Source organism: Vombatus ursinus, unplaced genomic scaffold (genome assembly GCF_900497805.2).
Source record: "Vombatus ursinus unplaced genomic scaffold, bare-nosed wombat genome assembly UNPS02014813.1, whole genome shotgun sequence".
Taxonomy (NCBI): Eukaryota; Metazoa; Chordata; class Mammalia; order Diprotodontia; family Vombatidae; genus Vombatus; species Vombatus ursinus.
The window spans coordinates 20,418,852-20,431,966 of record NW_020954591.1 but is presented as its reverse complement, the minus strand read 5'-3'; the positions used below and the strand labels follow the sequence as shown (position 1 = coordinate 20,431,966).

General features: G+C 35.0%; 1 protein-coding gene across 4 annotated transcripts in view; it reads right to left on the bottom strand.

Annotated features, from left to right (window-relative positions):
• XPO4 (exportin 4) overlaps positions 1–13,115 on the bottom strand; it is a 125,419-nt gene that overhangs the window by 15,728 nt on the left and 96,576 nt on the right. For all 4 annotated transcript variants that reach the window (XM_027835170.1, XM_027835172.1, XM_027835171.1 and 1 more), the window contains 5 exons: positions 7,341–7,500; positions 6,620–6,789; positions 3,236–3,410; positions 1,815–2,108; positions 360–540 (listed from right to left, as the gene is read on the bottom strand). In XM_027835170.1, coding sequence (XP_027690971.1) covers positions 360–540; positions 1,815–2,108; positions 3,236–3,410; positions 6,620–6,789; positions 7,341–7,500 — 980 coding nt within the window. The remainder of the gene's footprint in view (positions 1–359; positions 541–1,814; positions 2,109–3,235; positions 3,411–6,619; positions 6,790–7,340; positions 7,501–13,115) is intronic.

The window sequence follows — 13,115 nt, the reverse complement described above, 5'->3', positions numbered from 1 at the left end:
CATCACACTGAAAAAAGGAATGTAATTGGAAAAATGCTGTCACTAAGGTCCTACTGTGAGGTAGGGCCAGGTTTGCAAAAGATTAGTTAACACCTACAAGGGTAAATAGTATTAACAGAGAAAGAAGAATATTCCAAAAGGACGGGATGGTTGTGGTTCAAAAACTGAAACCTGAAACTCTAAATTTAAGTATCCTTTTCTGAACCACCTCACTCATCCTCTCTTCATACCTGTAAGTTCTTAAACTAGTAAGAGAGAACAAGAATCAGATACTAGGTTCCTTTCCTTATTTTTCAGTGTAATTATTTGGAGAAACTGTGCAAGAACATGAGGGTATTTAATTACTGGTCTACTCATACCTGTATCACTGAAATCTATGAATTCTTTTGACAGAAGGTTAGTAAGAAGTTCCATAATGAGAAGGAGATCTTGATATTGTTCCTCTTCTGCTGTAACATCTATCCGTTGCCGACCGAGATTATTCTTGGAATATACTTGCAACAGAGTGAGGCAGGCCTCATACAAGTTCATAGCTTTGGACTGCAAGAAAAAAAAAAAACTTGAGAAGTAAATTATATTATACAACAGAGTACTCTTGGGAAAACAAAAAAAATGCATCCTTTCTTATGTAATCTAGATAACTTTGTAATCAGATCAACAGTTGTCAGATTGGCTTCTGATTATTTTGAAACAATAATGAATAAAAAGTAAATACTAATATTGTAAAAATGCTTAAAATATTAACAAAAATGACAAAACTGGTTCATTGGCTCAGGCTTTACATCCTCAACTTAATACCAAGTAACTGTGTGACCAGGGCAAGACACTTCGCCTTGCTGGGACGAGGTTCCTCATTGGCAAAATGAGGAGGGGAAGGCCTTGATGACTGACTAATATACAACAATAAAACACCCCAAACACTACCTAGCTCCCTTTTTATACAAATATTTTTAAGTGCTTTGCCCTTGCTGTGCTGCCAACCAGTGATTTTATAACAAGTTATTGAGATATTCAATTAGATGATTTTTCAGAAAGGCTCCCATGGAAAGTATACAAATGGATATGCAATTATTACATTTATTTCCTATCAGGTTCTGCTTATAAAGATCGACTTATGAAAAGGTAAGGAATAATTTCATAAACTCTAACTACCCTGCCTATTCATTAATGGATCTGTTACTATAATACTTAGAAATATAAGCTTACTTTTGGGCAGGTTCCTCACACCTAACAAAGAGAAAATTACATGTCAGGAGCCTATAAAGACTGGTTTGGGACAAGATATATACTAGTGTGCTAACAAATACAAATAAAAATCCTTGAATTCTAGCTACCAAACTGTCTTTCTAAAGTAACATCTTCACAGTTTAGTTTTTCCTAGTGAACAGGTAAGAATTTAGTGAATTTAGTGAAAATCACGCTCTTCCCTATGATTTATAAGTGAGAGATATGGAAAGCATTTATTTTAATCTCCATCTTCTACTATTGTGCTTTCATATAGCAGGATCCTATTACATGAATAAATATCCCATCAATCTGTTCTTCCATGGATATATCATTTTGATGACTCTAATTCTATAGCCTATTTCATTACAAATAAATTAAGAGATAATTAACACATCATGTTGGAAGTGGGAATTTTATTTATTTTTACTTTCTTGATAAATGTATTTCAACTAGTCTATGATATTTCTGCAAAACTTTGGGGAAATGAATATTTCCAGCTGCTATTCATTAGAGGAGAAAGCATGATACTCTTTAATTTTATTACAACTACTATTACTTTATCCAAAAGGGATAAAATTAGTGTTTACCTCTCCCAGATAGCAAATCTGTTTATGTGCAACTTCAACAAAAACTTCTATTATGAGATTAACAGTCTCTGGGGTGTTTTTGTAAACTTCCATCAGTCCAATGCAATTAGTAAGGAAGTCCATTAGGAAATTAAAGAGGATTGCTACATTGTCAATCTGAGTAGCCTCAGCAATGCCACAGAGTGCCTCTAATGTGGCAGTTATTTCCTGTTTGACCTCTTCTTCTTGACATATTTGCTGAAAATTTTCTTGATTTATCACATTCAAGAATCTTTGCTGAAGTGGCTGTAGAACCTATAAAAACAAGACATCAATGTTGATATTTTAGAAGCTGGAAGCCTAAGTAGGCAAAACTATTCTTATGGCTCAAGGGATTAAGTATTTTGAACTAAACTATCAATTGTTCAGTGTAAGGGGTGGCCAACCTCAGAATAGAAGGCAGAGACAGAAGTTATCTATCATTCCCTGCCCACTCATTATTCTGCAGATGGCATTGGGGGAAGGGCTGTGCTCTGTCACCATACTCCATTTCTGCACTCAATGTCACTGAGCCCACACTGTCACAGGTCCGACAGAAATCCTTTTCTTCCTCCCATTATTTTAGCACATGAAATAAAAGCTCTGCTGATAACACTTCCCCTGCCAGGGAGAACTTTCCCCGCATATACAGAATACTTAATGACAACTACTACAACAGGCCAAAACAGTATGAATTAATTAAACTACTACTAGAATAATTTTAACTGGAATTAAATAGAATAATAATAAGCTTGGTTCTCCCCTTTGAGCCCAGGATAATGCTGGCTAATAAATAAGTTCCTGTGGTACAGAAGGGTTAGGAACCCCTCATTTTATGGTCTATCTGCATGGATTCTAGAAATGAGTGTTAAGATTCCTGCTATATAGACGAGAACTGTAAAACTCTTGCCCCAGAGTACCAGCATTACCTATCATGCAAACACAGGCATACTATCTACATGCAGATACTTGTCAGTTATTTCCCATTTCCAATTCAAGTTTCTTTAGGGCCATAGGACCATGTCAGTGGTCCAATTAATTCTCTTTTGTATAGTATTTTTTCTATCAACACAGATTGGAAACGTTGCCCTACCTACAAACTGTCTCCTTTATAAGTGTGCTTACAGCTTTATGACAGTCTGTTCTTGGGAAAATGAGGCTCAGTAATAACTGGTCAGAAACACGTCTAAATGTTAACACTCAGTAATCTTCAATACCATCACAAAAGAAATGTTACATGGCATTAAGACAATAAATAAACTTAGGGGAGAAACACTAATAGGTTGATGTCATAAAGACTAAGCAACTAAAATTAGTTTTTTAATAAATTGCTCTGGTATCATATAGACACAGTTATAATTTTTTTTCACTAGAAGTTACAAATGAGATATATAAAATATTACCTCTGTCCAGTACTGCTGTTTTGTATCAGTGTCCATATGAGCAAAACCTCCTAAAACTAGAGCCTTCATCAATGTTCTTTGCACAGAACTTGATAAGAGGTGAAGAGGCGGGCTTCTTCTTGCAAACTGTTTAGCTAAATTCCACCAATTTTCACATTTAATTACTAAGTTTGCCCTATATGAGAGGGGAAAAAAAGCAAACCCAACATAAAGTCAGCTGCTTACATTGAACTCAAGGGCAAAGTTTATCAGTAGAAAGACCTGAAGTTCTATACCTAAAGGATGACTATGCAAAGAAAAGCTCTTTAAAAATAATTTACAAAGGACTTTACAAATATGAGCCAGGTATCACAAAGACTGGAATATTAGAATGCAATTTCAATTTATACAGGTACTAAACACAACCAATTTACAAATTCTATTAAAAACGAACTACACACACAACTAAAGGATCATAGATTTAGAGCCTGAAGGAAGCTAAGAGATCATGCAAACCAAGGATTTGTGCATAAGATAAGGAAGCTAAAATCCAGAGAAGTTAAATCACTTGGGGGCAGCTAGGTGGCACAGTGAATAGAACTCTGGCCTTGGAGTCAGGAGGACCTGAGTTCAAATCCAACCTCAGACATTTAACACTTACTAGCTGTGTGACCCTGAATCACTTAACCCTAAATGCCTCACCAAAAAGCAAAAGTTAAAAAGAAATTAAATCACTTGATGAAAATCACAAAGGTAATAAGTAGAACTTAGATTTCATCCCAGATCTTTGACATCAAATCTGAAGCCTTTTCCACTCTATCATGTTGTCTACTCTATAGTATTAAAAAATAAGCAGCGTCAGAATTTATTAGGGTTTTTTTTTTTTTGGAGTGGGGAGTTGGGGATAGGGAGGCAGGTCATGTGTCTCATCCCCTCTTTTTTCCATGTTCAACTAGAAAAATCTAATTTTTTGCTCTGGAAAGGATGTAAAAGATCTAATATTGTAGTTGCACCAAGAAACTATTTCATCTGAACATCACCCATTCTTTCTTCTCACTGTTGCCTTTATAACCAAAGGCATAAATTTATTTAGTAATGGTTAATGAAAAATTCAGTTACCTGACTACCCTAATCCATGATTATATATAATAACTACTAGTATAAAAGCTAAATTCTTATTAATGAATATATCACGTTAAACATCTTTATATACCCCCTTTCTAGATTTTTCTGATGATCTTCCTCTAAAACTATTCTGATAGTAAGAAAAGACACTATATATACATATACTGTACATAGATTATATACTATATATCTATGTACAGTATATATAAAGGCCTTTTTCATCTAACTTAGATTTTAGTATACAAGTGACTGTTTAATAAAAATAATAAAAAATAGTAATAGTAGCAACAGCAGCAGCTACCATTTATACAATACTTACTAAGTACCAAGCACTGTGCTAAGAGTGTTACAATTATAAACTCATTTGATCCTCACAACAACCTTGGGAGGTATGTGTTATCCCCATTTTACAGATGAGGAAACTGAGGCAAACAGAGGTTAAGTGATTTGCCCACGGTCACACAGCTAGCAAGTGTCTGAGGCCAAATCAGTGTCCTGATTCCAGGTCTATCCAATGTGTCATCTAACTGTCCATAAAATATAAGATCTGACAACTTGTAAGATTAAACTGACCAAGAGAGAACTGAAATTATAAGAACAATTTCTCCTCATGTTTATTTAGAGATTTCAGGTTTCTAAGTGCTTTCCCCACAACCTAGTTATATAAATGTTACAAATTTTACCACTTGCACCTTATAAATGAGGAAATTGAGGTCCAGAAAGGTTAGTTATTTTTCCTTTGGTTACAGAACTAATAAATGTTGGACCTGGAACATGAACCTAAGACGCCTAAATCCAAGTCTAGCTTCTTCCAACTATAGCACAGTTGTAAGATGTCTTTACAAATTGGAAAACAAAATAACCAAAGAAAATATGAGGTAAGAATAAAAAAATCTGTCAGCATATTGATTTCAGATTAACTAAAAATATTTGATTCAATATTAAAATGGGAAGGGTTCTGTTATGAAAAAAATGATTTATCATCCTGAATTGCAACAGTAGTATAACTATGAAAAAAACCCTTTCTATCCATTTTCTACTTAATTAAAATTATTATGCTTACTAATGAACCATGCTCTTTCATCTTTAAGAATAATGAAAAATTTCCATTGGAAAGTACCTCACTTACCACTAGCTAGAATGTGTGATTTCTGAGTTAGGTATATTAATTAAACACAATGCTAAACAAACAAATAAATCTAAAAATGTAGAATTAGTCTTGTATTTTGCTTCCATCTTTTAGTTATTATTCAATTTAAGTGAATAAAGAGAGAGAAGGGGTACGTTATAAACTCTGATGTAGAGGTTCATACAGTTGGCCCATAAGCACTTTCACCTCTTTTATGTGGAATATTTAGGTTGTTAATTTGTGACTTATTTTTCAATTTCAAGGTTTTAAAATGAGGATTTGAACTAAAGTTGCTCTTTATATTTTTTTGGAGAAGGAACAAAGAAAAGATGAATAGATTCAAGAAACTATTCTCTAAACAGTTACTAGAATTAAAGTTAGTGTCAGAGTTTTATAGATGAAAGGAAGAAGAGATTTCTCCTAGTATACATCTTCACTACAGATGGAGATCCTGAGGTTCAGGATAATTTAAGGGATTTATTTATGGTCATACAGCAAGTTAGTAACAGAGAGGACTAGAATCCAGGTTTCCTTTTAAGTGCATTATTGACTACAAGATGCTGTAATGGTCACTTTTTAATAAAACGAATGGTTCTGAGTGCCTTTGTTGGCCACATGTAATTTTGTAAAAGGTTTTTCTGTTCAAATTTCCCTGGACAGCTTTTATTTACTTTTAGTAGAGAAACTCAGTTTACCAAAATCCTTCCTCAAAAGCTCTTCAAAACTCCAAGGAGTCAAACATAAAAGGGCTGTTGTAGTGTAAAATAATCAGTACTAGATTTGGAGTCAGAAGAACTGGGCTCAAATCCAATCTACACTACACCTAGCTATCTGTGATTGAGCAAATTATTTAACCTCAGTTTATCTCTAAAATGGAGTTGCTAATTACCTGTACTGCTTCCTCAGAGTTACTGTGAGATGACATGTTAAAATGATAAACAAGTTTATCTGCTATCTGTGTTTTGTTACTGTTATAACTATCAAACTTAGTTCAGATCAATTAAAACATCATATAGTAGAGCTATAACTGACATGAAAAAATCTATTTCAGACATTAGAAATAATACTAGGAAGTGAAGAAAAGTGGGAATACAAGGGACAGAAATGGGGGGAATGAGGGAGAAATCAGCCTAAATCAGTTCAATGCTTACCTTTCTCTTCTTTCCACCAAAGTAACCAGTAATTGTACAGTATCATTTGCAAGATCCTGCTCACTACTCCATACTGCAAGGTTACTGATGACTTTTTCTAAGAGGTAGCCAACAATCCACTGAGAACCCTCTGTATCTGCTCCAAATGCTGTACTGAATGGCAGACTTATCTTAGGAAAGAAAAAAAAAAAAAGATCAAACAATGCAAACAAAAGCTAAGTCAGAATATCTGTAAAAAGAAAAGTCAGCAGGTAAAAAAAAAACCAAACTGAAAATCATTTAATTTTGTTTTACCTCAATTTTGGAGGTTCAAATGCCAAATAAAGACCAGAAGAGTGTTTCAAGTACCACCCACTCACATTTTCCAATGAAATCCCCTAATACTTATTACTTCTATATGAGCTTATACATAACTATGTACCTATAATCAAAATACAAACATTAAAACATTAAAAGAAAATGTAATTTGTTACCTAATTAATTAGTGATTGAAATAAATTTACTCAAATTGTGTAGGCAAAATAAGGAAAAGAACTTCCCAATCTATGAGATACTGGAAAGACATTAGTTTCTTCTTCATTTAAACTTTAACATGTTCCAGTTCTTGGATTTTAAACTGATTTTATGGGGAAAAAAATTCCGAAGGAAAACTAAATTATTTCTACAGCTAATAATCATCACCAACAAACATCTAAACAATTACACAATTTTGTATTCTGACCTGATCATATAGTTTTTCATCCACCAAAAGATAAGTTTTTGCCCATCGTTTTAGGAACCAAACAATATCTTTTCCCATTTGTGGACTAAGTAGATGTGTTAGATTTGCTCTTATTGCTCGAGATTCAACTTCTGAAACCCTCAGTATGGCAGACAATAACCTGTGGGCAAAAAGCAGAGGTTATTTCTTCTTTTACATCTTTCCACTTCACATTGTTTTCAAAAAAATAAATTGTTTCCTTTCTTAATACTCTAGATTTTGACCAAGCTAACCCTACAGTCCTTTGTCAACAGGGATATAGATAAGTATGTTATTGTATGTTTTTGATAGAAGTAGAAATACTAAATTTTGATATTTGCAAGATTCAAGATTTTAAAGAGCTCTAGAGAGGTTTCAGGTTAAAAAAGAATCATTATAAAATGACTGAAAAAAGATATGTTGAATTCATACTTCAGTAATCCATCACCCCAGAAAAATTAGGCTGAGCACCGAGTTACGTTATATGCTCTGAAACCATATGGGAACCGTGAACTCCAACACCCAGGAATTTTAATCTTTTTATCTATTGTGCAATGTCGGTCATTTCTAAATCAGAAGTTCTACTACTTCCAGATAAACTAGAATGCTGGTGACATCAATGATTGGATTTTTGCTGGGGAAATTACACCAGTACTACAGTGTTTTTTATTTCCTGCAAAATTATCCCAACATAGGACATTTTCTTCTTTCTGCACATAAGCTACTCATACTACTCAAATTTCACCAGTTTAGATGTAAGGCAGAGTTAAGCTTGCTATACTAGAATTAATTTTAGCAGGAAATTAGGTAAAAGGCAGATCCTTCTTTGCTTCATAAGAAATATTAGGACTTTTTAATAACATTTAATGCCCAGCACAATGCTGTGACATGGTCCTAGAAGACAGCACTGTGGTGAACTTTAGGAATATTTATTAAAGATATTTAAGAATGTGAAAAGACTTTCATATATATAAACCCTGTTTTGTCTTGATATTAATTTCAGCTCGCTTTCTAGGCAACATGTTAAGTTACTGACAGAATTATGTTCCTTTATTTTCACATTCAAGCTAGTTTATGCTTCTATTTTTTGGACAAAAACTACTGTTTTCAATATGAAAAAGTTAACAGGAATTAAATTTTTGAGAAATAAATACATCATTTTTTAATAAACTCTGTTTTTCCCAAAGATAATTTACCTGACTTGTACCATACCATTTATGCTGTAGGTTTTATTTCTCAATGTTGGTTTGGAGAGTGATTGTTATCAGACAAAAAATATTCACATTTATTCATATGAATGATCAAAGGAAAAAGCAGTTACGTTCATATGCAAAATAACAACAAAAAACAGTAAAAACAACGAAGCTCTGCCCCCTCCATGTTCCTTACATTATATCCAGACAAGCTTAAGGAACATAAAATAATATGACTGATAAAGTCATTAACACTTCTTGTTCATTCACCAGAAAAGGAAATCTGAAGAACCAACATTCTCTTTCAAAGGCAATGAATTTCCTTATTAGACGTTGCTGGTAATCAAAATAAGAAAAAGCAAAAGTACTTTACAAAGTTTTCAGGTTTTTAAATACATGTAACAGAGAAGACTGACTTCCCCTTACAACTTCAATTTTATTCTAAGAAGAGGAATCACAGAACTAAATCCTAGCTAGACAGTCCTTTACATGAAATAAAAAATGCTATCATTTTCCTTGGAACATAATATACTTTTTTAAATTAATAAAGGGTTAAAAAAAAGGTCATCTCTCCATTTTTAAAATTTTGGGACTCCAAAATTAAACAATTGGAACAATTGTTTTTAAATAAATTTTCATTGGGGCAGCTAGGTGGCACAGTGGATAGAGCACCGGCCTTGAAGTCAGGAGGACCTGAGTTCAAATCCAGCCTCAGACCAAACACTTGACACTTACTAGCTATGTGACCCTGAGCAAGTCACTTAACCCCAGTTGCCTAAAAACTAAAAAAATAAAACAAAACAAAAAAATAAATTTTCACAAACATTTACATAGTTAAGGTCCATTAAAAAAAGTTAAAACAAGTTCTTGTATATTATAGAGTTTTTTCCTCTGGTTATGGTTGGAAAGTGAAATGGTTCTCAATCAGGGACTATCTCAGATGTGTAGATGAATAAAACTCTGCGAAGTACAGGTCAGTATTACTCTAGGACATAAAAGAAACATGTTTAGACTTTATGAAGACGGTATTAACAGTAAGGACATTGCTTTGAAAAGATGAAGGAAAATAAAAGAGAAGAGTCAGCCTGGGTTCATCAATGCCAAATCATACTGGACTAACACTCCTATTTTCACAGGCTTAACAGATGGGCAAATCAGGGTGTTTATAACTCTCTCTATCTACATATAGATAGAGAGACATGTGTGTGCATATGTATATGCATATATACATATATGATAAAACATATATGATACATATAAATTAGTTTCAGCAAGGCAGCTGTAAAAATTGTCCACCATGCTCACCTTGTTAACAAGGTAAAGAGGAGGGCTGATGTAAAGTAAAACCAAATTTGGAATGGTATGAATGCAAAAAAGTGGCAATTAATGAATTAATTTAAACCCAGAGTGAAATCTCTTTAACAATGACACTAGCTTCTTCCTTGAACATGCATTCAATACTTTTTATCAGTGACTTGAATAAAAGTACAAATGAAAAGTTTATCAAATTTGTTGATAATAAAACTGGAAGGGCTAGATAACATACTGAATGATAAATGGGGGGGGATCTCCTGAAATTTTGATAGTCTAGAACAGACCAAATCTAATAAGATGAAATTTAACAGTTTAAATCTAACCACTTATACAAAGGTTTAAAGTACAGGCATACTCTTGGAAAGACATGGCTAGACAACAGTTCCATGAAGTTGCCAGTGACCATGTCACCCCTACTTCATAAACTCTGGTGGTTCCCTGTTGCCTCAAAGATCTAATATAAACTCCTCTGTTTCGTTTTTAAAGTCCTTTACAACCTAGCTCAAACCTATCTTTCCAGCTTCATTATACATTACTCCCCCTCCTATACTCTATGAGGACTTAATTAAAAAAGCACTGTTTTAATAAAACCATAGTTTCTAGAGAAAATAAGCAAAGTTATCCTTTTGTATTCTGAACTGGTCAGATAACAATGGGACTATTCACTGTGTTCAGTTCTAGATGCCACATTTAAAGGCGGCCAGTGCCAGCTTGTTGATGGTACTTTGTCAACCCTTGCTAACCCTTATTAAAAGTGAAACCCAGGAGGCAGAGCGAAGATGGAGAAAAGGCAGTGAGTGACTCGCCTGACCCCAAACCTCTCTGAACACTTTTAAATAATGCCATGAAACAATTCCTATAGCAGAAAAACCCACAAAACGATGGGGAGAAATAATTTTCCAGCCAAAAACAACTTAGAAGATTGGCAGGAAAGGTCTATTGCACCTGAGAGAGGGGAGCACAGTCTACTGGAGGCTGTGCCAACACATACCGAGCCCCAACAAACCAGGAGAAAGCCTTGGGAGCCACTAAATCAGCAGGAGCAGTGGCTGCTTCTAGAGCTCTCAGCCCACATATGGGAAGGGGGTCAAACAACTGATCAGAAGGAGATTACAGGGGTCTCCTTACTGGCACTAGGAGCAGGATTCTGTTGCTTTGCCCATACTCAGATTTGGGTGGCAGTCCCAGGACAAAGGGAGCAGTAGCACACCAGAGCTTACACCCACAGTGGAGCAGGGACCCTGGTCACAGTTCCAGGGTGGAAAAGAGTGTTTGTCTGTGCACAAACCAGTGCACAGTACAGAAATGTAGTAAATACACCTCTCCCTAGATATAATACCATCTTGGAAGAACTGAAATTACCTATGAATTACCTATGAAAATGGATACACAAAACCCCTGATGCTTGCGACAGTGTGCCCTCCATTCTGGAAGCAGAGCCCCGCTTTTTTTTGGGGGGGGGGGTAGGCAATGGGGTTAAGAGACTTGCCCAGGGTCACACAGCTACTAAGTGTTATATGTCTGAGGCCAGATTTGAACTCAGGTCCTCCTGAATCCAGGGCTGGTGCTCTATCTACCGTGCCACCTAGCTGCCCCACAGAACTCCACTTTAACAAAGAATTAAAAGTCAAGAAATAGACTGGAAAAATGAGCAAACCACAGAAAACAATTCTGACCATTGTAAGTTACTATGGTGACAAGGAAGCTCAAAATACACACTCAGAAGAAGACAACAAAGTCAAAGCTCCTACATCCAAAGCCTCCAAGAAAAATATGAATTGGTCTCAGGCCATAGATGAGCTCAAAAAGGATTCTGGAAATGAAGTAAGAGAGGTAGAAAAAAAATTGGGAAGAGAAATGAGAGTGAAATAAGAAAATCATGAAAAAAAGAGTCAACAGCTTGGTACAGGAGACACAAAAAATACAAAATAACACACCTTAAAAAACAGAGTAGGCCAAATGGTAAAAGAGGTATACAAAACACCACTGAGAAGAAGAATGCCTTGAAAAGCAGAATTGGCCAAAATGGAAAAAGCAGCACAAAAATTCACTGAAGAAAAAGCTCCTTAGAAAGCAGAATTAGCCAAATACAAAAGGATACAAAAGCTCACTGAAGAAAATAATTCCTTAAAAATGAGAATTGAGCAAATGGAAGCTAATGACTTTATGAGAAATCAAGAAACAATAAAACAAAACTAAAAGAATGAAAAAAAAAAAAGAAAACAATGTGAAATATCTCACTGGAAAAACTGACCTGGAAAATATGACGGAATTCTAATAAAGCTGCCCCTAACCCCAACATCCTAACTTCCTTATGGGCACCAGTGAACAGTAGGCATGTCCTGATTTAATCACACCCGAGGCCCCCAGACTCAATATAGCCACTGTCCCCAGATCCAATTCACATATTTGAATAGCTGTGTTCTTGTACTCAACTACAATCACATCATCCATTTCGCCCAAGAAAAGACCACAATATCTAATTATCCACCTTGACCAGATAGGACCACAATAGCTAGCTAATCTGAGGGTGGCATGACAGGATGTTTGACCACTGAGCCATAGAAGGGACTCCACCCTATTACCTATGCCTTAGCAAACTCTTTCTGCCTTTTTAGTATACTTCAATACACTATAAATTTGCCTGTGTTGTCCTACTAAGTTGCTTGTTCCTTTTGGAACTTAGCCCCTATTTCATGAGAGGCGTATCAATTTCAATAAATGCCTATATTTGGATTAGAGGTGGTCTCACTCTGTGCATTCGAGATGACCCCCACCACAAATGATTAAACTGTAACAAAATAGATTCAGGAAAGATAACTTAAAAATTATTGGACTACCTAAAAACCATTATCAAAAAAAGAGCCTAGACATCATCTTTCAAGAAATTATCAAGAGAAAACTGCCCTGATATTTCATAACCAGAGGGTAAAACAGAAATCGAAAGAATCCACCTCCTGAAAGAGATTCCAAAATGAAAACTCCCAGGAACATTAAAGCCAAATTCTAGAGCTCCCAGGTCAAGGAGAAAATATTGCAAGCAGCCAGAAAGAAATAATTCAATTATCATGGAGCCAAGTCAAAATAACACAAGATTTAGCAGATTCTATGTTAAAGGATTGGAAGGCTTGGAATATGATATTCCAGAGGGCAAAGGAGCTAGGATTACAACCAAGAATTACCTGCCTGGCAAAATTGAGTATAATCCTTCAGTGGGAAAAATGGCCATTCAATGAAATAGAAGACTTTC